The sequence below is a fragment of the Grampus griseus genome, assembly GCF_964374135.1.
Source record: "Grampus griseus genome assembly, chromosome: X".
Classification (NCBI taxonomy): domain Eukaryota; kingdom Metazoa; phylum Chordata; class Mammalia; order Artiodactyla; family Delphinidae; genus Grampus; species Grampus griseus.
Genome location: NC_138999.1, coordinates 129,169,967 through 129,195,681, shown reverse-complemented (window position 1 = coordinate 129,195,681; position 25,715 = coordinate 129,169,967). Strand labels below are relative to the sequence as shown.

The window sequence follows — 25,715 nt, the reverse complement described above, 5'->3', positions numbered from 1 at the left end:
GCGTCAGGCGGAAGGCCGTGGGGGAGGGGCATCCCTCGGCGCTTGGTCGCCGCCTCGCTTGCGCCCACGCTGCCCTGCCCCTGCATCTGCACCTTCGTTTCCCCAAGGACCCTGTGGCTGCTGCAGGCAAGGAGGCTCCAGGGGCTGGGCGCTGGGCCCCCTACCACCTGGGCTGCCAGAGCCCCCAGGCCTGGTCCCCTGCCTGCCTGGGGCATCCCCCAGATGGCTGCCCTGGGAGGTGGGAGGACGGGCAGGCCCCTGGGCACCACAGTCCAGGTTCACTGACAGCTTTACAGACCAGGGGACTCTGGAAGACCTGCGGCAGGAGACTGGGCCTGTGAGCGCCCACTGCCGAGTGCTGGCATGTCTTGCCCCGGGAGGAGGTCCCAGGGATGAGGTCACCCGCTTCCTGGACCACGGAGGGCCGTCTCATTCCCCTCCTGTTCTGACTGTGCCCTTCACCCTCGACTGAGCCATTGGGGCTGGGAAGGCCCTGGAGCCTGGGGTCTGGGTGGCTCTGGGCTGCCCCCACACCCGATCTCACAGGGCTCGGTGGAGGGCTGCCTCCGCCTGCCTCGCTTCCCTTGCTCCTTCCCTGGCAGCCTCCGCTAAAGGTTCCTGAGAAGTTCTGGGTCCTTATATCCGAGAAACAGATACCATCTCCCAATCCTGGTGGAAGATGAGCCCGCACCAAGGCCTGTCCTCACAGCTCACTTCAGCTTCACGAGGGGCAACCGGCTCACTGGTGACGGCGGGGAGCTGTGCCTTGGAGATGCCCCCGTGGGAGATGCCCCAGCCTGGGGCTGGGTGTTGAACCTAAGTTACACTGGGAGGCAGGGCTGGGCGGAGGGCTCGGGCTTCCTCCTCGTGCCTGTGACAACACGTTCCTTCGGCCTGGGCTGCGCTGCTCGCTCGTTGTTGGGACCCTGCCTGCGGCCCAGGAGCTGGATTTCCGATCTGTAAACACGGGGCATGTGTCCCAGCGGCTGTGGGCAAGGGAGGGGGCCGCGAGCCGGCCACACAGGTCCTGCAGCCTCAGGCCTCCTGGTTGCCCGACAGGCAGCTGGGGGGAGGGGGGCGCGGCCACAGATTAAAGGCCGCTCGGAGCAGCCTGTGTGGAGCCGGTTGCCCAACAGCCCAGGAAGCCGAGCAGCGCCCGCTCCCGGTAAGCCAGCGTGGCAGCTGCCGGCGGCCCGGAGACAGACGGGGGGCTGAGTTGGGGCCAGCACCCGCGTGCCAGGGCACAGGCCAAGCCAGGGAGGCTGGGGATCACCGGGAGGGCTTTCTCAGGTGCCCTCTTGTGTGTGTGTACCTGGGGTGCTGTGCCTGAGGCGCCTGGCCACTGTGTGTCCGTGACCATACCGTCTTGGGCTGCACCTCCCCAAGTCCCCAGTGACATGGACCTGGCATGGTCTTCCTGTCCGTATACTGGAGGCAAGAGACAGAGGCCTCTGGGCTGGGGTCTGGGCACATCAGGCCTTCCTTATGCTGTTTACTAGGTGGTAGTAGTGGGGATGGTCGGGGAGGGACTGAAGGACAAAATGGATGGGGTGACAAGGCCCCTAGGACACCTCATCCTGGACAGAAGTAACAGGGCCTGGTCTCTGGGTCCCAGCTTGGGAAGTGGCAGGAAGTGAACCCAGAAGGGTTGGAACCTTGGCCATGGGCACGGCTGTGGGTGGCCAACTCCAGGCATCCCCATCTCTTTGGCCCTCAGGTTTTGTGCCTCTTGTTTGGGCAGCTGTAGGCTTCACTGTCCCTGTGAAAACATCCCCATGTCCAAGGGACCCCAGGCTGAGACCTTCGTCTTCTTGGACCTGGAAGCCACCGGGCTCCCCAGTGTGGACCCCAAGATCGCCGAGATCTCCGTTTGCCATCCACCGCTCCTCGCTGGAGAACCCCAAGCGCGATGAGTCTGATGCCTCGGTGCTGCCCTAGGTCCCAGATGAGCTCACGCTCTGCATGAGCCCGGAGCGCCCGTTCACTGCCAAGGCCAGCGAGATCACCGGCGTGAGCAGCGAGGGCCTGGCCAGGTGCCAGGAGGCCGGCTTTGACAGCGCTGTGGTGCGTACACCGCAGGCCTTCCTGAGCTACCAGGAGGGCCCCTTGTGCCTCGTGGCGCACAACGGCTTCGATTATGACTTCCCCCTGCTGTGCACGGAGCTGCCTGGGTACGCTGCCGGTGCCGCGGGGCCTGGACCATGCCCACAGCCATGGCACCCGGGCCCAGGGCGGCAAGGGTTACAGCCTGGGCAGCCTCTTCCGCTGCTACGTCCAGGCGGAGCCGAGGGCCACGTGCACACCCGGCTCATGGTTTCTGCACCGCGCCGCCGAGCTGCTCGCCTGGGCTGATGAGCATATGCCCTTAGCTGGGCCCGTGTCGAGCCCATGGACGTGCCACCCGACGGCCCGAGTCTCAAGGCCTGAGCCAGGGGCTCGGTAATGCTGCTGCCCAGGGTGACGAGGCGCACTCCCTGCAGTAGGGCAGTGCCAGCCTCCGCCGTTCAGCCGGGCTGTGTGGCCCGGAGCTGGACCTGGGCCAGTGCCTTGCCGCCCATCCTGGCGGGCCTGTGCGCCTGCCAGGCTTTCCCTGGCCCTGGCCTAACCTGCCCCTCAGCCCTAGAGCCTCCTCCCGGCCCCTCCCCCGGCCCGTGCCCTGGTAGAGGTTGCTGCCGCTGGCGCCCACCCTCCACCCCGTCTTTCAATAAACATTGACAACCGCTCACCAGCTGGCTTTCGCTTGCTCTCCTCCCTACACCCTGCCCGGAGTGGGCCAAGAGGGAGCCAGGCCAGGGGCACGAGCAGAGCACCCCAGGGCTGCCCCCTTGTGGCCTACCTCTGCGGTGAGCCTGGTCGGGGAGCCGTCGGCGTTCACAGCCTGGTCCAAGGGGCCGACAGGCTGGGGCTGTGGACCTCAGGCCATGGGCCTCTGCCCTGGCTGGTCTCCTACTGTGCCATCGATGATCACCCCTTCCCTGCCTTGTCACCCCAGAGACCTAAGAAATCAGCGAGCAGGACCTAAGGGACATCTGTGTGGCCCGAATCTGTGTCGAGGAGACAGAGGGAAGAGGGAGCTGCAGCCCCGGCCTCCAGGGGCAAAGCCCCACTCCTTCCTTTCCTGGAGCCTCTGTCCCAGCTCTGCGAGTGGCAGCAGGGTGAAATGATACGGTAGGTCCGGGGGGAGGGCGGAGGTGCTGGGGAAGGGCCTGAAAGGCACACGTCAAGCATGAGGGGTGGGTACCACGGGGGCTCCAGGCTGCCCCGCGCTCCAGGTGACCCAGAGCGTGTAGGAGAGGTGGCTGGCTGGCGCATTGAGGGCGACAGCTTGGAAGGAGCCCGTTCTGGGCCCCGTGTGCCTTGTGGCACAGCCCGAGGAGGGCCGCGAGGCTGCTCGGTGCGAGGTCAGCTTCTCGGCAGCCGCCTCAGCTGGGGAGCCGGCTAACCTGCCTCTGGGGCCCCACCTGTGTCACCAAAGGATGGGGAAGGCAGGGGCGGGCTGTCCAGGACGCAGAGAGCAGGTGAGAAGGGGCGGGGGTGGGGTGGGGCAGCCACGACCAGGAGTGACTCACACGAGCAAAGCCTTGAGCTTTGAGCCGGCCGGGCTGTCCGGGAACACTGAGTGGGTCAGAGTGACTAGAGCCGCTGCAGTGTGCAAGGTGGCAGACTGGTGTGGCCAGGACACAGGCTGGCAGGGGTGGGGCGGCTACGCCATAAGGGAAAGAGCCACAGGGAACAGTTTGGGAGTGTGGTCTGTGCACTGCCCCCTGCCCCAGGAGAGCACCCACCTGGGAGAGGGCCAGGGCGGGGCCTTGGTCCAGGAGCCTGTGGCAGGTGGAACCGAGAGAGAGGCGCCGTGAGGATGCAGGCGGCCAGGGCCCCTCAGATCCCCTGGTGCCCGGGCAGGGCCCGCTTCCTTTATCTGACCGGGCAGGCTCCCGGCCACCGACTCAATGAGCGGTTGAGGCCAAGAGGGCCTCTCCAGGCCCGAGTGGGCGGGTCGAAGGCCTGATCTGTGGCCACTGCCGCTGTGGTCTCGGGTTTCGTGCCCTCTCACCTTTTGAGGGCCCAGGTGCTATTCCCTCACCAGTCCCCGCTCTCCTGGCCTCAGGTGCCCTCCCCAAGCCCATGCTCGGACTGGCCAGGCCAAGCCGTGTGCCTTCTGCGCCGAGAAGACAGGCTGGGACCTGCCCCCCTGCTGTCTGAAAGCTGTGATGTGCTGATACATGGTGACAAGTAAGCGTAAGCCTGTTTATGTGTGTGTGTGTGTGCATGCGTGCGCACGCGTGTGTGCGGTGTATTTATTTCTCTGTCTCTCTGTGTCTGTCTCTATACACATGCGCACAGATACATCCAGATACATCCAGACGTATGTAAGTTTATTATAAACTGTACTGACATAAAGGATGCAAGCACACAGTTTACAAATAAAATCTACAGTTTATATAAAATATACAATAAAATATACGATACACTGTTTGTAAATTCCATATGGCCAGTTGAGTCTCACCAAAACCCCTTCAGTTGACTTGACAAACTGTTGTATTTGTACCTGACCCACGGTTGCAACTGATGGCTGAGTGCGGTTCCCACATGAACGCTGGTTGGTATTTTCACTGATCTTACTAAGACAAAACTGAAACAACAAAGGTGTGTGTCGGAACCTCCCATGTTCCTTGGTGACGTGAGCAAACTCTCTGCCGAATTGGATGGTAGTTTTTGATATTGGAAGTTTTTCCTTTTTTCTTTTCTTTCTTTCTTTTTTTTTTTTTTTTTTTTTTTTTGCTATTCACAGTGTAGTTGCTACAGACTCAAGTCTACACAATCAACTGAACAATAAGAGATGAAGCCCTGGTTTGTAGGCTGTGCTGATTCCTGTGGGGTAAATCCTCCCACCAGGCCACGTTCAGGCTACTCATGTGGTTGAGAAGAGATTCTGGGTGGTGCACTGTGACATGGGTACGAGGGGGGAAATAAGACATGATGAATTTTGAGTATCTCCTTGGTTTTTTAATACAATTTAAATGAAAGGTTATACAATTTAATTTTTAATCATGGTGGTGTTTAACAATCAACTCTCAAAATTCCCGAACTTTTTTTTTTTTTTTTAAATTCCCGAACTTTTAACATCTATTGGAATGGCTAAAATACAAAAGACTGGCCATACTGAGTGCTGGTGGGGATGGGAGACGGGACAGACCCTTAGGAAGGCAGTTTGGCTGGGTCTTAAGATGTTAAACATGCACCTACATAATGACCCAATGATTCCACTCCTGGGTATTTATTCACCCAAGAGAAATGAATTCATGCGTCCACACAAAGACTCGTATACCTCTGCTCATGGCAGCTCTAGTCATCGCCACCTCGGGTCCCTGGGCCGGTGAATGGGGGGAGGGACCTCATGTATCCACGCTGCCGAACGTGGCTGTGCAGTAGACTGAGCTCTTGAGACCCAGCACTTTGAGGGGACTCACAGTGACTACGCTGCCCGTCAGGGCCAGACCCAAAGAGTCAACTCCACTGCTCCAGCTCGCCCTGGCCGGCCACCTGCCCCTCGTCAAGAAGCGTCACTGGCTCACAACCACATCCGTGTCTGCCAGTGGGGACGAAGCTGTGATCAGGAGCATACCTGATTGAGAACAGAACTATCCAGGCAGAGGGACAAGGCGACGAGGACAGAATCTGGACCAGGCCATGCAGAAGCCTGGAGCAGCAGCCTGGAGGCGTGTTTCCTCGGGGAGCCGCAGGCCGTGAGGCACCGTGTGCGCAGGACTTCAGCTTGTATCTTTATGAATCCCATCTGTCTGTCTTCTTTTGGGTCACTTTTTGTTCTTTTTTTCCTAATTTCTTAAGAGAAACACTAACCTCCTTTGTCAGCTTCCATCTTGAATAACTAAGGCGCTCAAAGGCTGCAGTTTTGCCCTGAAGGAGATTTTCCTGCGTCCCATAGGTTTGCCATTAAATGTTCCTCTTTGCTTTGCATTAGGAGATGTTTTCTAATTTCAGTTTGCATTTCCTCACCCATCTACTGCTTGCATAGTAGAGTTTGTCTTAATTTCCAAGTTGCTGAGACTTTGTGGTCATTTTTATTGTGGATTTCTAATTGTTTTGGATAATGGTCTGAGGGTGTGCTGCTTAAGGTTTTTTTGGGGGGGGGCTTCATTAGTTTTCTAGGGCAGCTGTAACTAAGTACCACAAATTGGAAAGAAATTTCCCTTTTTTATAAAGGCCCAGTCCTATTGGATTAGGGCCCACCCTACCTCTTCTGTACTTGACCACCTCTGTGAATCCTGGTCTGCAAAGAAGGGTCACATGCTGAGGACTTGAGAAACAGGGCCAGTAGGACATCTATAGATGTGCGTGTGTGTATGCGCGCGTGTGTGTATGGAATCAGCTTATGCAGCTGTGGTCCGAAGGCCACCTGGAGGCAGAATCCCTTCCTCTTTTGTCATAAGGCCTTCAGCTGACTGCAGGCAGCCCGCCCACATTATGGAGAGCGATCTGTTCAAAGTCTACTGATTTCCCTGTTAATCTCACCTAAAAAATCCCTTCACAGTGACATCTAGACGGATGTTTGACTGAACACTGAGAACCGTAGCCTAGCCAGCTTGACACAGAAACCCTCCAGCACAATGACCTCATCCGTGGAGATGGACCCGCACACTTTGCAAAGTGACCGCCCACCACTGATTCCTTCATCTCCTCTTCTTTCCTGAGGCCTCTGTCCTGTGTGGTGTGCTAGGCAGTTTCTGCGTCCTCACTCTCTTTTCCCTGCTGGGTGAGTGGCTGTGGCTGGGAACAGGACCCACTGGCTGCAGCGCCCCTGACCTGCACATGTCTCCAGATTCCAGCTTCCAGAGTTGCCCCCCTCCCGACGGAGTGTCCTGAGGGGAATTCAGGATGGAGAAAAACAGGGTACTGACCCTAGATAGTTAAGATGCATACCAAGGGAATGATTTCAGTGAGCCCAGACTCTTGAATCTCCCCAGACGTAGAAAAGCACGTCGTTAACTTGAGATGGCTGGTTTTGTGATTAGCAGTAATCTTTTGACGTTAGACTACATGTTTTTTGTTTGTTTGTTTTTTAAAGCAAAACTTCCTGTATATCGTGGCTCCTCCTTTACCTCTTTGGAACAGTTCCTCAGAGCTCTCTGAAGGCCTGTCTCCCGGGCTACAGTCCTCAGTAATGCCCACAAATAAAACATAATTCTCAACTTTTAGGTTGTGGGTTTTTTTGTTTTTTTTTTTCAGTCGACAATCCATTTCTGCTGTGGCTGGTTCCTTCTGTTCGGAAGCTTCTAAGAGGTTCTTGTTTTCCTGGGATTTCAGGAATGTTTGCTTGGCAATGCCTGGGCCTCAGGCACCCACTGGTTCGGAGCTTGGTGAGCCCACCCACTGTGTAGACGAGGGGTGAGCTGTGACAGTGACCACGGTCCCAGGGAGGCCAGGAGGGGAGGGCGGGGCCCCGCAACTCCGTGGGCCCAGCTCCGCCTGGCGTCGGTCCTTGCCCCAGACCTCAGATCCACGTCCTCCCACTTAGGCCCCCTCCCCGTGGACCCTGCCCACCCAGAGTCCTCTCCACGAAAGCGGAAAAGAAAGCAAACAGCTTCACTACTGATTAAGCATTAAACCCAACTGCCTGCCATGCCCATCTCCGGCCGCCGCTCGTGAGATCGCCAGGCCAGAAGGAAGCCTCAGCCTTTTATCCAGCCAGGCAGTACTTCCTGAGATCGCCCGTCCTAGCTCAGGGCAAGTTCTGGTAACCAGGGTGGCCCTCAGTGCTGGAGAATTGCCCTTTATCCTCAGGACAATGAAAGCTTTCTCTTGGCCTGGAGGGGAGCTAGGGAACCTTCCTGAAGGTTTGCATTTCAAGGAGGTGGTGCCGGGGCTCTGAAGGAGAGCCCTCCTGGGCTGTAAGGCCGGCAGGAGGCTTATTTAGGTTTACAAAGATTTACAAACATCTCAAGTGGCCGTTTGAGAGGTTATGTAAATCATCTCCCTGATTCACAAAGGGGGCGGGGCTCACCCAAGAGCTCTAAGGACAGGGAGGTGAGAAAGGTCTCCTTCCAGCAGCTCGGCTGAAGCTTTGCCAGTCTCTCCACTGCCGGTCTCAGCCTGCAGGGCTCCTGCAGCCCCGCGCCGGCCCTCAGGCCCTCGGAGGCCTCCAGCCTGTGGGCTCGATGGGCCGGTGACGGGGGAGCTCCGGCCGAAGGCTGCACAACGTCCCCCCTCGGCCGCCCTGTGGACCCTCAGGTGCTGCCCCACCGGACCCGCCTCTCCGGGGACACTCGGAAGTCTGATGAGTTGCGTGGCCTCTCCCTCACAAGGGCAGCTCCCTGCTTGGTGAAGGGCTCACGGTGGAGTGTCGCTTCTCACGGTCACCAAGCTTAGCACCACTGGGGCTCTGCGGAAAGGGAGTGCTCTCGGCAAGCCTGCAGTAAGCCTTCCCGGGACGGGATGGGTCGTCTCTAGAAAGGCCTAGCGCGAGGCCGTCACCCAAAGGGGTCGGCGGACCCCATCCGTGTCGGCCGAGGTGTGGGGCGGGGTGGGGGCAGGGCGTGGCTGGTTGTTTTAGCTGCTCCAGGCTGGAAACCACGTGGCGAAGAGCCGGCCGGGAGTGCGGGCACGAGGACCGGGCAGCCCCCGAGGCCCAGCCCCGCAGAAGGATGGCTGGTGACGGCGGCTGGGGAGGATGGGCCAGCGGGCCAGGCGGAGGGAGGCAGGAGGAGGCTGGAAAGCTGGAAGCTCTCTGCTCGCTCACTCCCTGACCCCGGCAGCTTGGGTACCTGGAGCACCTCAGCTGCCCGCCAGGGCACGTCAGGTAGAGAACCTGGAAATCCTGCTCGTGGAGAAAGAGGAGAAAAAGCAAGGAATCAGCCTTTCCCCTCACATGTGCCTACCCTGGCCCGGGCAGTCGGGAGGGAGCCTCGGCTCTTGGTGATGTGAGCAGATTCTGCCGTGGGAGAGCCTGGGTGCTGGGCCCTGCCCCTACCCACCCTGTTCCCCAACTCTGTGACCGGAAGAATTACCTCACAGGTCAACCTCAGTTTCCTCCTTTGTAAAATGGAAACAGTACAGTGGTGCCAGGAGGATGGATCGCACCCAGGGCTGGGCACATAGCAGCTGGGCAGTGAGCGTCAGCTATGATACAGCTCCTGCTGCTTGGAACCCTGGCCTAGATGCTTGGCATATCCTCTTCTCGTCATGGCCTCTGACCCTACACGCCGCCCCTGCGCACTGGCCCCCTCCCTCCCCAGCTCCCTGGGCTTCGGAATCTTCCTGTCTCTAAATGGGGGCCTCCATGTCCTAATACCTGGACTCTGTGAATGTGACCTTATTTGGAGAAAGGGTCTCTGCAGACATACGACAAATCTTGAGATGAGGTCCTCCTGGATTAGCTGGGTGGGTCCAAAATCCAATGACAGATATCCTTACAGGAGACAGGAGAGGAGACACAGACACAGAGGAGGAGGCGAAAGGTTTGATGGGACACATCGCCCAGGAAGATGTGAGTGTGGCTGACAAGGACGCTAAAAGGTGCTCACATCGTTAGTCAGCAGGGAAATGCAAATCAAAACCAACGTGATAGCACTTCACGCCCACCAGGAGGCCTAGAATCAAGAAGATGGACAAAAACAAGTGTTGGGGACGACATGGAAAAGTGGACCCCTCATACACTGCTGGTGCGAAGGTAGCATGCTGAGACTGCTTTGGAAACCAGTTGAACACAGAGTTACCACGTGACCCAGCAATTCCACTCCTAGCTATATACCCAAGAGAAAGGAAAACATCTGTCCACACAAAAACTTGCACACAAATGTTCACAGCAGCTTTATTTGTGAAGGCCCAAACCTGGAAACAACCCAAATGTCCCTCAACAGGCATTGTGGTCCGTCCACACAATGGAATAGTACTCAGCAATAGAAAACGAAGGATTGATATACACACGACACCCAGGATGAACTTCAAAATCATTATACTAAGAGGCCAGGCAAGAAGAGTGCATACTGCATGATTCCATTAACACAGAATTCTAGAAAAGGCAAACTAATGTGTACTGATAGAAAGGGCAGTGGTTGTGGGGACGGGGTGGGGGGAGGAAGGGGCAGGAAGGAGGGCTCACCCGGGGGACAAGGCGACTCTCCAGGGTGATGGGCGTATGTTTACCGTCTCCATTGCTGTGATGGTCTTACAGGTGGATACCCGTCAAAGCTCATCCAATTGTACAATTTAAATATGTGCAGTTTCTTGTACACCAATTATACGTCTATAAGGCTGTCAAGAAAGATGAAGAAACAGCAACCTTCAAATCCTGGAGGGCCCCTGTGTTGTGAAGTCATGCACACACTGAGGCTAGCATGAGAGAAAACGATCTAAGTTTTCCAGATATTTGTCATAACTCCAGGGCAAGTGGGAGTTCCCCAAAGTGCCATTTGAGGTTGCTCACGTCAAAGCATCGTGAGCGGCGGGCTGCCGCCATTCATTCCCGTGGGTGAACAGCCAGTGAGCATCAGAGCTGTCTAGGTGACTCTAGTGTGTATACTTGGTGGTCATCCATGTGTAAATTCACACACTCCAGCAGTTATCATCTGCGTCAACTTTTTTCCTCCTTGATCTTAGAATAATTCTTTCATGTTTTAAAAAAAATTGCTCCTCCTCAGGAACCAGCTAGACACCAAACTTCTTCATCTGGCATCCCTGGCTCTCTGCCCTCTGGTTCTAATGACCTTTTACCCTACGACTGCCCTACAGAAAGCCCTCTGTCCTTCTAGGGTTCCTGAAAGCACCACACGTTCCCTGTGCTTTACTCCAACCCACTGGAAGTCCCTCGACCTCTGCTTCCTGTCCTGAGAGTTCACCTGCTACTTAGTCCTACCCTGACCTCCAGAGACGGCGTGTTACCCCTTGCTACCTAGCCAGGCGTAGACTTAGCAGCCCCAACTGAAAGCCACTGTGTCCCGCCACTGAGGAAGGGAGTGAAGGGGGGTGGGTCCTGGCAGCTTCACAAGGTAGAGCTAGTCTTGCAGGCAATCTAAGCAAAGGTCCTAAGACACCATCCATGCTGTTTCAGGGTGGCTGCCCTTGGTCCCCGTGCAGCTCCACTTCAAGGGTTCCCACCTTCCCTTTGCAGGGGCCAAGGGGCGCCCACATGCTCTCCCGTCTTCACCCCCACGTCTAGGTCAGCGGCCTTTCCTGAGACCTTTCACCCAATTGCTAGCCATTACTTCAAACCGCAATAGATGCCGTCTCCACCAGAGGGTGTCATTCAAGGCCAACACCCAGACATTCCTTATTTGTCTGCACCCAAAGTAAATGAATTCAGGTGGGACAGTTTAACAGTTACGTGAAGATACTGCCACGGCACTTAAACAGCTCTTGAAAAGTGTCCGAAGTTTCAAAGAGCAAATGATGTGCTATGGGCTGGTCCAGCGTCCTGCAAGTTCATCTCTGGAGCGGAAGCCCAGTCCAGAAGTGTGAAGGGGCTGGCATCCAGGGATGTTGTGGTGGTGGTGGTGGTGGGGGCCTGGAAAGCAGACAGGACATCCCCCAAGAGTCTCAGCTTTTATACTCCAGTCGTCGTCAGAAAGCAAGTGTGGGCCACCATCACAGTCCCCCACCCTGCCTGGTGGGAGACCTATTTCAAGGCACTGTAGAGGGAAAAATGCAAGCGTCCTCTCCAGACACTCTCTGGCTGATCCCATGCGACACCCGTTCACACCCTGTTGCACATCTGATTGATGACCACATCTAAAAGAAAACGATACTCAGAACTGTATCAGGGGCTTCCCTGGTGGCGCAGTGGTTGAGAGTCTGCCTGCCGATGCAGGGGACGTGGGTTCGTGCCCCGGTCTGGGGAGATCCCACGTGCCGCAGAGCGGCTGGGCCCGTGAGCCGTGGTCGCTGAGCCTGCGCGTCCGGAGCCTGTGCTCCGCAACGGGAGAGGCGGCGGCGGTGAGGGGCCCGCATACCGCAAAAACAAAAACAAAAACAAAACAAACAACAAAAAAAAAACCAAAAAAAAAAAACCTGCATCAGAGTAAACATCTAATGATCAGGAGTGAGGTTAGATGCAGAACGGACAAACCAAAGCTGCATTACTATTAGAAATGTCATGTACCCGGGTAAGCATTTGGAGACCTTGGAGCCTCTCAGGGCACTCCGAGACCGGAGTGCAGGTGCCTGGCATCTCTCCCGGCAAGTCCACTTTCTGTTGAAAGCACTGGACATCACGACCCCAGCCCCCAGTATCTAGTCATCTCTGGGTGGGTCCAAGGTGAAAAAAAGGCACTTACATTAAAAATCGAGTTAGCTTATCCAGTAGAACCAATGGGATGATGCTATGCTGGGGAGATACAACTCTTCTTTATTAAAAGTTGGTTACTGACTGGCCCATAAGAGCGAAACTGTTCACTTCCTAGAGCGATGGAAATGGGCAGCAGTGCGCATGGATCTATGCTCTTACCGGGGTCTGTCACGTAGCAATTGTTGCCCCAATCCTAAGCAGCTCCGGCTGAACAAAAAAGAGACCGGAGCCCGAGCACAAGGCCTCAGGCACCATCCCCTGCCCTGCGTGGGGACTGGTTTACTGAAGCCCTGCCGCCGGCTGAGCAAACATTGTGGGCACCTCATATAAACACACGCTTCCCAGCTACCTTACCATGGATTGCAAAGACACCGCTCCTAATACTTCTTTTACTATCGGAAAACCCAAGGTTGCAGATGCTTTCCACTGCTGCAAGGTAAGGCTGGAGCCGACTGTGGTCTAGAACCTGAGTTCAATGTGCTAAGGCGGCAACACTCATTTCACAAGTATTTACTAAGTGCCAAGCTCTGGGCTCAAAGAAAACGTGACACGCACAGCACAAGGAGGCTATGAGACAAGAGCAAGTTACAACTCTGGAACTTTCCATAAGTCACAAGTGTGTACGGTCATTTTAATATATCTATATAAAACTTCTCTATCTATATAAAACTCCTCGATCTCTCTGTCTCTCTCACTTCTGGGTTGTCCTAGCAGTTGGAGCTCCAAGCAGCATGGGCAGAAGGAGCCCTGTATTTCCAGGCTTTCCCACACCCTCCTGATGGTGTCTGGCCCTCCCTGTCTGGCAGGGAAAGTGCGCTCTTCTCAAAGGCCCAGTGGGGGGCCCCCATCACATCCACCTGCCCTCGGGCAGCCTGTGGCGGTGGTGAAGGGGGCTGGAAGGAGGTGGCGAGCCAACTGGGATGCCGGGCTGAGAATGGCAAGTGGCAGAGCTCCTGGTCCCAGCTCTGGGGACAGTGTGAGCAGGACAGGGTGGAACCTGCCAGCAGCTGCCCCCCCCCCCCACAGCAGCACGAGGTCTCCCTGGAGAGTCTCCCATGGCCTGCCGTAAAGTGCCATTGAAGGGTCCACTGTGTCCCTACGGGGCTAAGGCCGGGGGCGGGGGAGTGAGAGGAGGGGCCAGCATGCTAACTGGTGTCAGGCCTGGGGCGGCCCCCTCTCTCCTGTCTGAGGCCTTCTCAGAGAGCTGGACAGATTCTTATTTAAGGAGTGATTACCTGACACTTCCATATGGCAAAAATCTCTATTTTTGACTTACATTACCCCTGAAGGCAAAAACATTCAAAGCAACTGAACCTCTAATATTTTAAGCAATGTCACATGAAAGAGAGCTGAGGAGAGAGAGCCATTACTGGGCACGCTCTGTGCAAATTCCTCAGCCGGCCGCTTTCCTCCTGATCTGGCACCAGCCACAAGGGACGGCTGCTGCAGGGGGAGCAGCTAACTTTGGAGCTTTAGGCACTGAGGGTGGAGAGAAGGGGCAGAGAGGCCAGTGCGGTCTTTGCAGGCAGAGTCTGAAGGCAGCAGGTGGGGTGAGCTCCGGGGCTCAGGGTGTGGGGAGGAGACCAAAGGCAGCAGGGCAGCTGGTGGCAGCTGGGAGGGACCAGAGCCAAAGGGCTCCTCTCTTGTGGCGGAGAAGCCGAGAGTCTCCAGGCCTCAGCCTCTCCGCAGGGCCCAGGCCAGCCATCTGGCAGAATCCCCTGAGCTCCCAGAAGATGGGGTCTGGGGCCGCTCCTCCCAGAAGCGAGCTGTCCTGTGCCTTCCTGCCGAGGAGATGCCACTCTCCGGGGGCTGCCGACGCGGGCACGCGCAGTTGCCTGAGTCCTTTTGCAGACCATTTCTTGATGAATTTTAGGTGATGTCACAGTCCAGCCACAGCCTCGCTGTGGAGCCCACAAATTTTGAATGCCCTCAGGTCCCTCCCACTATTAAGCTATTAAAGGATTAAAGTGCTTTTCGTGTCTTCTACCTGGAAACGCTAACAAGTCTTTGGGTGAAGTGAAGGCCCCCACTCCTCCCTAATTGAAGGCACCCGCTCCCTCCCACCCACAGCACTCAGGCCCCAGGCACATGGGGCAAGAGCAGTTTCAGCGGCTCCAGGGTGGAATACAAACGTGCGTGCACCTTGGCGGCACACACACGCCCGTGCGCACCGCACAGGAGCTGGCACGGGCACAGGGGCCCGTCTGCCTGCGGCGCATTAGGTGCTTCCATTGCAGCAGCATCAACGAGCAAAGGGAGGGGGATGAGGTGGGGAACGTGGGCCTCATTTTAAAGCCAGCCCTCCCACGGTGCACCCCGTCAGAAGGAGCTGGGGGCGGTGGCGTGGGCGGAGTCTGGACGGAGTTTCTCGTCTTCGGGGCGGGGCTCCGCAGTGGCTCTCCAGAGGGCCAGGCAGGCCGGTGCCTTTTCTGAGTTGCTTCCCTCCGAGAGCTTCCTTCTGCAGTGAGTTTTTGGCTTCCGGCCGAGCTGCGGTTTCCCTTTGGAAGCCTGGCCGCAGTGGCCGCAGGCGCTGGGCCGCAGGCTGCCGTGGGTGCGCCGGTGCTCCAGGAGGACGGAGCCGCTGCGGAACGCCCTCCTGCAGTCTTGACACTTGTAGGGTCTCTCCTCACTGTGCACCACCTGGTGCTTGAAGAGGTTGGATCGCCGGCTGAAGGTCTTCCCGCACTCGCTGCACTCATAGGGCTTCTCGCCGCTGTGCACCCGCCGGTGCTGGCTGAGGCCCGAGCGCCCCCGGAAGGCCTTCCCACACTCCTTGCACTCGAATGGCTTCTCCCCACTGTGGATGCGCTGGTGGTGAATGAGCTGGGAGATGCCCTTGAAGGCTTTCAGGCACTGGCTGCACGTGTAGGGCTTCTCGCCGCTGTGTGTGCGCTGGTGCTCGATGAGGTTGGAGCTCCTGCTGAAGGCCTTGCTGCACACGCTGCACGTGTAGGGCCGCTCGCCACTGTGGATGCGCTGGTGTTCAAGGAGCGCGAAGCTGCGCCGGAAGAGTTTCCCGCACTCGCCACACTCGTAGGGCTTCTCACCACTGTGGATGATCTGGTGCTTGATGAGGTTGGAGCTGCGTGTGAAAGTCTTCCCGCACTCGCCGCACACATAGGGCTTCTCACCACTGTGGATGCGCTGGTGCTCCAGGAGCGCGAAGCTGCGCCGGAAGAGTTTGCCGCACTCGCCGCACTCGTAGGGTTTCTCGCCACTGTGGATGATCCGGTGCTTGATGAGGTTGGAGCTCCGGCTGAAGGATTTCCCACACTGCTGACACAGGAACTGTTTCTCTGCACCTTTGGAACCCTGCTGCCTTAGAACCAAACCCTGTCTACCTCTGCAGCTACTTCTCTGTATCTCTCTTTCCTCACCTGGGGAGCTGCCTTGGCCTTTCTCCCTGGGAGGGTCACCCCTGCTGAAAGCTGTCTGTGGACAATAAGCATGTTTCCGTCTGTGCTCAAGTGTTTCCTCTGACTGCCCGGCTACCTGGCCCTTGTTGCCACCCTGAAGGTCAGCCCCTGCGAGTTCTTCTGAACAAGTTTTCTGCTTTGAAATTATCGGTTTGCTCTTCATCCTGTCACCTGTAAAGACAGAGAGCACCAACCAGTGTCACTCCCTCCCTGGGTCTCTATTTAGGTTGGTTCTTCACCCTCACCCTCACTCCAAGGCTGAGAAGAGCTGAACCAGGAATTGAGGACAAGGGAGAAGAAGCAAGATAACCGTCAGCAGACAGGAGGGCAAGAGGGGAGGAGATGGCAACGAGCTAGAAATATCAGAGCTGGTATGAGACAGGGGACTCCATGACAGATTTAAATCTGCCATGAAAGAGAATGTCCCACCCGAAGTGGCCATGCCACCCTCCATCAGCTGCTGTTCTTTGCCAATGGCTTCGGCAAGCTGACAAAGTGGCCCTCACTCACCTGCCTGCATCCCTGTGGTGGTCCCCATCCTGTGGACGTCTGCTACCCAGGGCCCCTCTCCTCGCTCTAGCCGGGAGACCAGGTGAGGCTTGGAGGATGAAAACCCTGTCCATGGAAAGGAAGCAGGTTAGTCACTCCTGGACTCAGTCCAGCATTAATATCTTCAGGAACAGAGAATGAAGAACTCTCTAGAAAGTGCCACTGGGAAGGTCCAGAGAAACGGCAGAGTCCCTCTAAGGACGAAAGGCGCTCTGAGTGTACAGGGGCCAGGCATGCATGGTGAATCTTAAGTAGGTGGTGATTCAGCCCAAGAGGATAATGATGTTATTATTTGGCCTGCAGGACGGGATGGCCTGTGGGAAATGGGGGATCAGTGTGGAGACCCTGAAGGACAAACAGAGGGTTGGAGCAAGGCCCCAGGGAGTATCAAGAAGCAGACAGAGCTGAAGGGCTGCCTGTGTCCCGAAAGCCAAAGCCCCCTGTTTCACCATCAAACACAGTAGATGTCTCTGTTCCTTATGCCAGACTCCACTGAGGAATCCACAACTTCCCTGGGGAACCCCAGATCTGCCTGATAAGGGCCAAAAACAACCAAGGGGAAGAAGCTAGTCTCCTTCTGTGGGGTTAGATGACTGAGGTGGAACCTGTAGAGTTTAAAAGAAGAAACAGAACAAAAGGATCCCCTTCAACCCCGAAGGCAGGGGCGCAGTGGGGGAGCCTGCCCCAGCGCTTTCCCGTTTCTCCAAGTCCTGGGCCTCTATGTCCTGGGCTCTCTGTGGCTTGATGCAAGGAACAGATGCTTGAAAACCCTAGAACATGAAACGAACGTAAAAGGCAACCTTGGTAAAAATGGAATAAGTACACCTTGATGTATATGAATATTCAAGGCTAATTTGCATCTATCTTTTGGGTAGAAGAGATTTAGCTAACTCGTGATTTTATATCAAAATAAGTTTGACGGGGGCCCACACATTTACCTAAAACACCTTCAAGCCCAGACCATTTAGCTAAACGCTGTGCTACTGAGGTAAAAGCTGGGCATCAATAGGTTACTGACCTGATGGGGAAATGCACGTGTTCTTGGACTCACAGTAACCAACTAGCAAAGACGCTCAGAAATACACAGCTCAGACACAGGGCGGGAGCCTGGCTGTGTGTGAGGCCCTTACCCAGTGACACCAAGTGGCGGTAGTTCTCCAGCATCACTCGCTTGTAGAGCATCCTTTGTCTGAGATCCAGAAGCTTCCATTCTGTCTTGGTGAAGTACACAGACACGTCCTCAAAAGATACTGGCACCTAAAACAACCCATTGCTGTGGCTTCAGGGGAATTCACCTCCGTGGGCCCCAGGATGAGCTGGTAGCAACTAAACATGGGGTGGGGGGGTCCCTGGAGAGCTCGGCAATAGCTGTGAGGATGGGACAGGAGGAAGCGGCAGAGAGAGGCTGCTGGGGGAGATGCCGCCCACAGTCAGGGAGCCCCACTCACCTTGCGTCTGGCCATCAGGAGCATGGCTGCCATCGCAGGGGCGCAGAGACACTAATGCGGAGCGAGCCAGGTGTGAGCTGAGCCCATGCGCCGAGTGTGACCTTGTCCAGATAGGGTCCCAATCAGAGCTGCTGGGGGACAGGACTTCAGCATATCTTTTGCGGGGGCAGACACAATTCAATCCATAGCACTTTCTCAAACTGAGCTTCTGTCCCCTCTCTTCACCAGACAAGGATTCTGTCTCCTCGTGCTGGGCCTGCCTAGCCAGGCTTTCAAGGGAGTGTGTTTCTTCTTTCCTTTTTCTCATTTCCTTCCTCTCTCAGCCCTCCTCCCACGTGACCAGCACCCCAATCCTGACTTTCTAGCCATCCCTGGAAGCCCCACTGCTGCCCCCTCGCCCCCTGAGGTCGGGGTTCTTAAAGAAAAACTCCAGGGGGAGGGTGATGGTGGTGGGATGAATTGGGAGTTTAGGATTGAGATATATACACTACTGTGTATAAAATAGAGAACTAATAAGAACCTGTTGTATACAAAAATTAAATTAAATTAAATTAAAAAAACAACAACAAGAAAAACTCCAAACACACATACCTCCTTCACCTGCAAACAGACTTGCTCTCAAGGAAAGAGAAAGACCAAGCTAGTGGGATGCAAGAGGGAGGGTCCCCCATCGCTGGGGGAGGGATAGCGTTCAGGCTGAGAGCTGCAGGCTGGGGGTGAATAAAGAGAGTAGCTGGCCAATGGCATGGCCCATACCCGGCCCTGAGAGGGGCCCTAGCTGCACGGTCATGGTGCTGAAAATTGGAGCGGGGTGAGGGGGTGGGAGGGGGAGAAGATGAGGCTACCCGGGGCTCACGCTAAGGCAGGAGGAGCGTGTCACCAACCAAGTGGACAGAACCAGATTTCTCCACACCAGCCCTCAATGCCGGAAGACAATGGGGCAAAAGAAGGTTTGCTCCAAGGATATGTCCACCCAACTGGCGGCCACAACATGGGAGTCACGGGCGGAGGAGTGGAGGAGACAGGCAGTGGCGGGGGGAGGGCGGAGTGGGCATCACGGCCTGTTTTTGCCCCAGGAGAGAGGGCAAGGGGATGGGGTCCTCAGAACAAGTTAAATCGCCCCAAATTCCCTTATCACCTGTGATGAGCTGTCAGTTAACACTAGCCCAGAATAAATAAATGAATGCATGTCTGATGGAGAAGTTTATACTAATCAGAGAGATTTTGGATGCCAAAACCATTAGATGAAGGCTGAGGGGGAAGGGTCGGCCACATGATGTCTTCCCCGTTTACTGCTGGTCACAAGAGAGGAAGCGAACCTAATGGTGGGACGGAAGTGGGACATCCCCTTGGTGGGGATGCCCAGGAGGGCTCTTGCCAAAGCCTGACTTGATTCTAATGCAGCCTTGGGACCCAGCATCCAGTTTACAGAGGACCCTGGGGACAGAGAGACCAGTTAAAGGCACCACAAGGGAGGCACCCGATGCAGAAGGTGGGCTGTTCCCTGGTCTCCTCTGCAAATCAGTGTCACGGGGGAAAGAGGAGGCTGGGTAGGGAGATTGTTCTGGATGAAAAGAGAGTTAAGGGGCCAACAGCCAAGTGCAATGGGAGTCTTTGATGAGATGCTGGCGTGAACAAAAGAGGAGTCAAAGGCATTGTGGAGAGTGGAGGGTGAGAGCGGGGCCACTGCTGCCCATGTGTTGGATGGGTAGTGGCACCAGGTCATGGAAGAAAATGTCCTTTTCAAGAGACACATTCGCACCATTTGGGGAGAAAAGGGCGTGTGAAGTGACTTTAAAGTGCTTCAGCAAATACAAAAGACAGAAGGAAAGAGAGGGAGGGAGGGAGGAAGAGAGAGAGAGAGAGAGCGCGCGAGGTGGGGGGGACCCAAGCAAATAAGGCAAGCTGGAGCTGGAGGCCACTGCTAACCCTGGGAGGTGGGTACGCGGGCTTGGTTGGACTATTCTCTCTACTCGTCTGTTTGCTTGACAGTGTTCAGAATTACAAGGGAAAATAGTCTAGTGGTCCTTCAGTAAGTAAACCACTCCTGGGTATATGCCCAAAAGAATCGAAAACAGTGTTCTCACAAAAACGTCCATCCATGTGAATGAACCGCGGTACACTTCACAACCGCCCGAAGGTGGAAACAACCCAAACGTCCATGAACAGAAGAGCAGATAACAAACCATGGTCTGGACGCACGATGGAATACTATTCGGCCCCAAAGAGGGATGAAACACTGATCCACGCTACCGTGTGGACGAACCTAGTGTCACGATGCTAAGTGAGAAAAGCCAGACACAGGCACACAAGGCCACACATGCATGGTTCTAGTTATATGATGTAATACAATATTTCACAAGGGCTTTCTTGACCTACTTTTGAAGTTATGACTAGAAACTCTTTCTCCTTGGCCTTCGCAAGCAGTTTGCTAAACTTGGGAAGTTTCCCCCACCACCCACCTCCCGTATCAAAGCCCCTCTCTCTGGGGCCACTAAACCCACGCCCCAAACCCTCCTATCGGGGTCTCACACTCAGTGGCCAGGTACCAGACAACCAAGGACAGGTCCTACGCACCAGAGCCTGCGAAACTGTTCAAACCGGCCACTGCCCAGGGACCACTAGCTACCCCTACCCAGGTGCGCCATCCCTCGTGGCAGCCGTCCCTCCTGCTGCCTGTCATCTCTCCAGAGTGCCACTGTCCTGTGGCTCGCTATAAAAAAAAACCTTGAAATCTTATAAAACACATGACATGTCCAGAGAGTCCTAGGTAAATCCAGAGAGTCAGAGAGCAGATCTGGGTGCCAGGGCCTGGGACTGGGTGGGGTGGGGGGGTGACTGCTTCATGAGGACAGGGTTTCTTTTTGGGGTGATAAACATATTTGGGAGGTCGAAGGTGGTGGTGGCTGCACAAAGTTGCAAATATACTTAACGTCGCTGTCAAGTGTTCATCCTTTTGTCCACAGGCCAGACATGTTTCATTGGGACACACCACCAGTCACAGGGGGACCTGCACCAGCTAAAGGTGTGGGGAGGGAAGAATACTGATAACAGCAAGGGTTTTTAGACTAGCATCAAATTGTTTTGAAACACATCACAAGCTTGTTTTTTCTCTATCACGACTGTACTGCCAGGTCACCATCCATTTTGAAAAATACAGAAAAGCTGAAAAGAAGAGGTGTTATTCTGTAATCCCCCATCCCAAGACACGCTGCAGTGCAAGCCCCCAAGAGAGAAGAAACTTGAGCTGTGACTGCCGAGAGAAACGCCACGGGCAGGGTTCGCCTGTAGACGGAGACCATCGGTGGTGCCAGCCAGGAGGTGCTCACACACAGCAGTGTCTATCCTTGAGACCTAATGCCCCAAAGGCAGCATAATTTCAAATCCTGGAAAGAGACGCGACAAGCCCTGTCCTCACAGACCCTAACGCCCGATCTCCCCCGGGGTGGTAACAGGGAGACGCTCCCAAGCAGGAATGGAAGGAAGGATATGGAAGGAGCTTGTGGAACTGGAGAGTGGCTTCTCCTGAGAGCCTCTGACGTCGGTGGGCCTCCAGAGCGGAGGAGAAGCTGAAGGATGATTCTAGGCCCTGACGCTCAGATTCTCTGAAGTAGGACACCGGGCATGCAGGCGAGGGTCCCTCAGAGAGCAGCACCTGGGGCAAGAAGCTGGGAAGGCCCCGGGAGCCAGGGTAACTGGGCGCTCCCTCCACGCCGGTCCGCCCCACGGAGGGGAGCAGACTCCCAGGCCGCTCGCTGAGCCCAGCCCAAGTAAAGCCGAGTATACGCGGAGGAGGCGGCGGGAACGGGGAGAGCCTGAAACGACGTGGCCCCCAAAGGGAGAAGCCAGTGGGCTTCAGCGTTGATGTCTTTGGAAGACCACGAGATGGGGCTAGTTCCCCAGAAAAAGAAAACAGAAAACAAACAAACAAACAACAACAGGAAAGGCATCTAGTAAGCCCACTGAGGCCGGATCGGGAATTGGGGCCTTCTCGTCTGCGAGGAGGGACAAGCAGGGCCACTAGGGTTGGGCTTCCTCCTTCCTGCTGCGACTTCCTCTGGTGTTTGGTACCTCAAGACCCCAACTGCCTCCTCTCAGCCCCACGCAGCATTCTCTGAGACCTGTGTCACCTGCCACCCACCTGGTGGAAAGGCCGGAGGCCCCAGGCCGTGGGCGGCCCAGCCTCAGCCCGGAGCAGAGATCCAGCCTGGGAGCTGCCCCAGGTCAGCCCAGGGCCATCCCTGCTGCCCGGCCAAGCAAAGCGCTCTGAGGAGCAACTCTGAAACCCGTGTCTCCAGGCCCTGCCCTTCCGGGGGCAGAGGCTGACCCGGACGGAAAGAGGCCACCTGCTACCAGCCCTTCCTGGGGTGTCCATCTCCTGACCTCGCCCTCCTCTGCTCTCCCTGCTCCGGCCACGCACCAGGCCACTCCTGCCTTTGCACTGGCTGTTCCCTCTGCCCAGAATGCTCTCTCACCTCCTTCAAGTTTTTTGGAAATGTTGCCTTCTAACCACACTACTTAAACTCGCAGCCTGACCGCTCACCTCCCTTCCCTTGCTCCATTTTTCCCCCTGGTTAACGTACTCTGTAATTCTTAATTTGAAACGTTGACTCTCTTTCTTTCTTTTTTTTTTTTTTTTTGAGGTACGCGGGACTCTCACTGTTGTGGCCTCTCCCGTTGCGGAGCACAGGCTCCGGACGCGTAGGCTCAGGGGCCATGGCTCACGGGCCCAGCCACTCCGCGCCATGTGGGATCTTCCCGGACCGGGACACGAACCCGTGTCCCCTGCATTGGCAGGCGGACCCTCAACCACTGTGCCACCAGGGAAGCCCCGAAACGTTGACTCTTTATTGCCTGTGTCCTGCCACTAGAATTGGACCCCCGAGCAGGGCTTTGCAGTTTTGCTCCCTGAGGAAGTATCTGCAGTGCCCACAGCCTGGCCCGCAGGCGTGCTTCGCAGCTGTCTGTTGGACGGGAGGGCTGCCACAGCTGGCCCTGCATGGCAGCCCCGCACACTTTCCCGCTCGGCCAGCTCAGCTCTTGCCCTTGCGGTCCTTCCGTCCGGCCCCTGGCTTCCTCTTCTTGTACCTTCCCCTGGCGTGCTCGTCCCCGCCAACACTCCATACCACCAAGGGGCACAAACCCCCAACCCTGAGAGCTGCAGGCGCACGTCCGGGCACCCTCAGGGCCCATGCCTGCGGACGGTTCGCCAGGTGCCCCTGGGCAGGAGTGCTGCGACCTCACGCAGAGGCGCGAAATCCAAACTTACCAGGCAGCCTGGCGTTGGGATGCTCTCCTGCCAGCCCCAGAATCAGCGGCGAACCGCAGTCAGAGGAGAGAAACTGGGAAACACGGGCTGCCCTTCCCCGGCGGGCGAAGGGGGCGGCCCCGAGGGCCAGCCAGCAGCTCTCCGCGCTCACGCTCGCCACCTCCTAGGGTGACCCTCGGCCACCTGCCGAGAGCGGCTCGCGGGCCTCTGGGCTGTCCTTCCCTCCTCCCCCTGCCCCAGCCTCCGGGCAGGCTCGAGGTCAAGGCTGCCACCTCCGAGAAGCCCTCCGGGTCAGCGCCCCCGGGAGGGGAGGCGGCGGGGCTCCTGGCTGCGTCTCGACCTCGCAGCTGGGCGCCGCTCGGGAGGCGCGTTCTGAGCGGCAGTCCGTCAGTCCAGAGCGGACGAGCGGGGCCGAGGCATGGGCGGGGCCGGGGCGGCGGCGGCGTGGGAACGGGGCGCGGGGGTGGGGTGGGGTGGGGGCACGGAGCATGCGCGGCGCGGCGGGAGGAAGGGACGGCCCGTGCCGCCCCGGCGCGCCCCGTGGGGGTTCTGGCCTGGCTCACTGCGTACCCCGGGGCACTTCCGCCTTCAGTCTGGGCTGCTTCGAGGGCTCGGGGTCGCAGTGGTCCGTCCACCGCAGTCCCCCAAGGGGACAGGGGAGGGGCAGTGTTGGCTGCGCACCTCGCACGTCTCAGACTCTGGGGCTTTACTTTACGTCCATCTATCCATCCGTCCATCCATCTGGGACCCACGGGATCCCTGCGGCGTAGTCAGCACCATGTGGCCCAGCCATGGCACCCCAATAAGGGACCAGCCCACTTGAGTCAGGAGGGCAAAGCTAAGAAAGTGAGGGCAGTGAGAGGGGAGTCGGGGAGGAGCGGTGTGCAGACAGATGGAGAAGGAGTAGTGAAGAGCTACTGGGTGCATTGGTCTTTCCCTTGGTCCCCCCATGTGACTGTCAAACCGGGCCACAGGGTAGGCATTGGGGTCTGCATTTTCCCACAGGAACATGCCTACCGTTGACAGTGATGAGTTCCTCCCAAAGTTAGGAATGGGAAAAACACTGTGGACGAAAAGCAGCAAGGAAAAACAGCAGGATGGCGTGTTCTTGTCCATCCCCGCCCTGGCTGTTGGGAATTGAGCACAAGGTGGGTACCTTTCCTTACACAACCAGAGCTCAGGCATCTTCTCTTCAAATGGGCCCTGACCAGGAGAGTGCAGGCCTGCAGTGAGAACCCCCCGCCATGCTGATGCTCCCAGGACAGCAGCTGCCTGCCCCTGGCTTATAGGGGAGAAGCTGGGATCCCCACTCAGGGTGCTTCTGGCCTTAGGGAGCAGGGTTCTCAGGGGGCCAAATGCAGCACAGCTTCAGGGGCCCTCCCCTGGAGCAGAGGCAGGGAGGTCCCCTGTGGCCCTTGGTTGTGGGCTCTGATGCCCAATCTTGTCCTCTCGCCAGGAGTCTGGCTAGACAGGCCTGGTCCTGGGCTCTAGAGGTATAATGGGGTGAACGATAGTCCCTCAAAAGATATGTGCACGCCCTAACTCCCAGAACCTGTGAATGTGAGTTTTCCGGGAAAAAACTCTTTGTAGATGTGATGAAATTAAGAATCTCAACATGAGATCATTCTGGATGACCCAGGTGAGCCTTAAATCCAATGACAGGTGTTCTTATAAGAGATAGAAGAGGAGAGACACAGACACAGAGGAGAAGCCACTTGAAGACAAACGCAGAGACTGGAGGGATGTGGCCACAAGCCCTGGGTAAGGCAACTCCTGTGGCTTTGGGCAATTATTAGAGAGCCTTGGCATGCAACCTTCACGGAAGGAGGGAGTGAGGGCCTGAGGCTGGGAGGGGGGGCTCTGGGAGCTCTCCGTGCTACCCTATTTCTGTCCCTAGCCCAAACCTCTCCTCAGAGCCCTTGCCCCTTATATCCAGCTGGCTTCTTGTCATCTCCACTTTGATGTTTCCAACTCATATGTCCAAAATAGAACTCATGATTTTCTATGCTCTTCCTGAGTCCTCAGCCACGGTGACTGGAGCCCCCATACACCCATGTCACAGGCCAGAAATCAGAGACATGTCCCTCACTCACCTTCCACATCTGACCAGCCACAGTGTTTGCTTAGTTCTCCACATGTTTTAGGTTCGTTATATCTGCCCTATCGGCTCAACTCTATGACGCTGCCACTACTATTGCTCAGGCCACCACCATCTCTCCCAGGACAACCCCAACTGCCCCTTGATAGACTTTCTGCATCCACTCTGTGCCCTGCCACCCCATAATTCTTCCACAAGGAAGCAAGAGAAAACACCTGAAAATACGTGCTCATGTTACACACACACACACACACACACACACACACACACACACACACACACACACGAGTGCACTTGCATCTCTGACTTCAAACTGTTCAGTGGGTTCCTAACTCTTAGGTAAAGACCAGCCCCTCCCTGAGGCTCACGAGGCCTACACGGCTTGTTCTCTAGCTTCAGTACGTGGTGTTCTCTCTCTGTGGCACTCTGTGTGTGTGGCTCTCGCTCTCGCTCTCGCTCTCGCTCTCCCTCCCTCCCTCTCTCCCTCTCTGCTCCTGCCACACTGGTCTTCTTTCAGTTTGATACTCACTGTGTTCCTTTCAGCCCCAGGACTGAAAATTTACACCCGCATTTCACTCAGCTGACACCAGTCAGTGTGCTGGCCCCTCCTCTCACTCCCCCGCCCCCGGCCTTA

The 25,715-nt window shown here is 56.6% G+C and overlaps 2 protein-coding genes across 2 annotated transcripts; one reads left to right on the top strand and one right to left on the bottom strand.

The window, feature by feature from the left end:
- Positions 1-1,775: 1,775 nt before the first annotated feature.
- Positions 1,776-2,427, top strand: TREX2 (three prime repair exonuclease 2; the record flags this gene model as incomplete). Its single annotated transcript, XM_082681930.1, is given in 5 exon segments — positions 1,776-1,867; positions 1,869-1,935; positions 1,939-2,162; positions 2,164-2,359; positions 2,362-2,427. Coding segments are annotated over 5 exon segments (645 nt in total).
- Positions 2,428-14,620: 12,193 nt separating this feature from the next.
- ZFP92 (ZFP92 zinc finger protein) lies at positions 14,621-23,110 on the bottom strand (the record flags this gene model as incomplete). The annotated part of the gene is made up of 5 exons (XM_082646932.1): positions 22,984-23,110; positions 17,715-17,842; positions 17,397-17,523; positions 16,228-16,332; positions 14,621-15,888 (listed from the first exon to the last, which is right to left on the bottom strand). Exons 2-5 carry the CDS (start codon positions 17,745-17,747, stop codon positions 14,621-14,623), a joined length of 1,533 nt encoding a protein of 510 aa, XP_082503058.1. The 5' UTR covers positions 17,748-17,842; positions 22,984-23,110.
- Between the last annotated feature and the right edge of the window lie 2,605 nt (positions 23,111-25,715).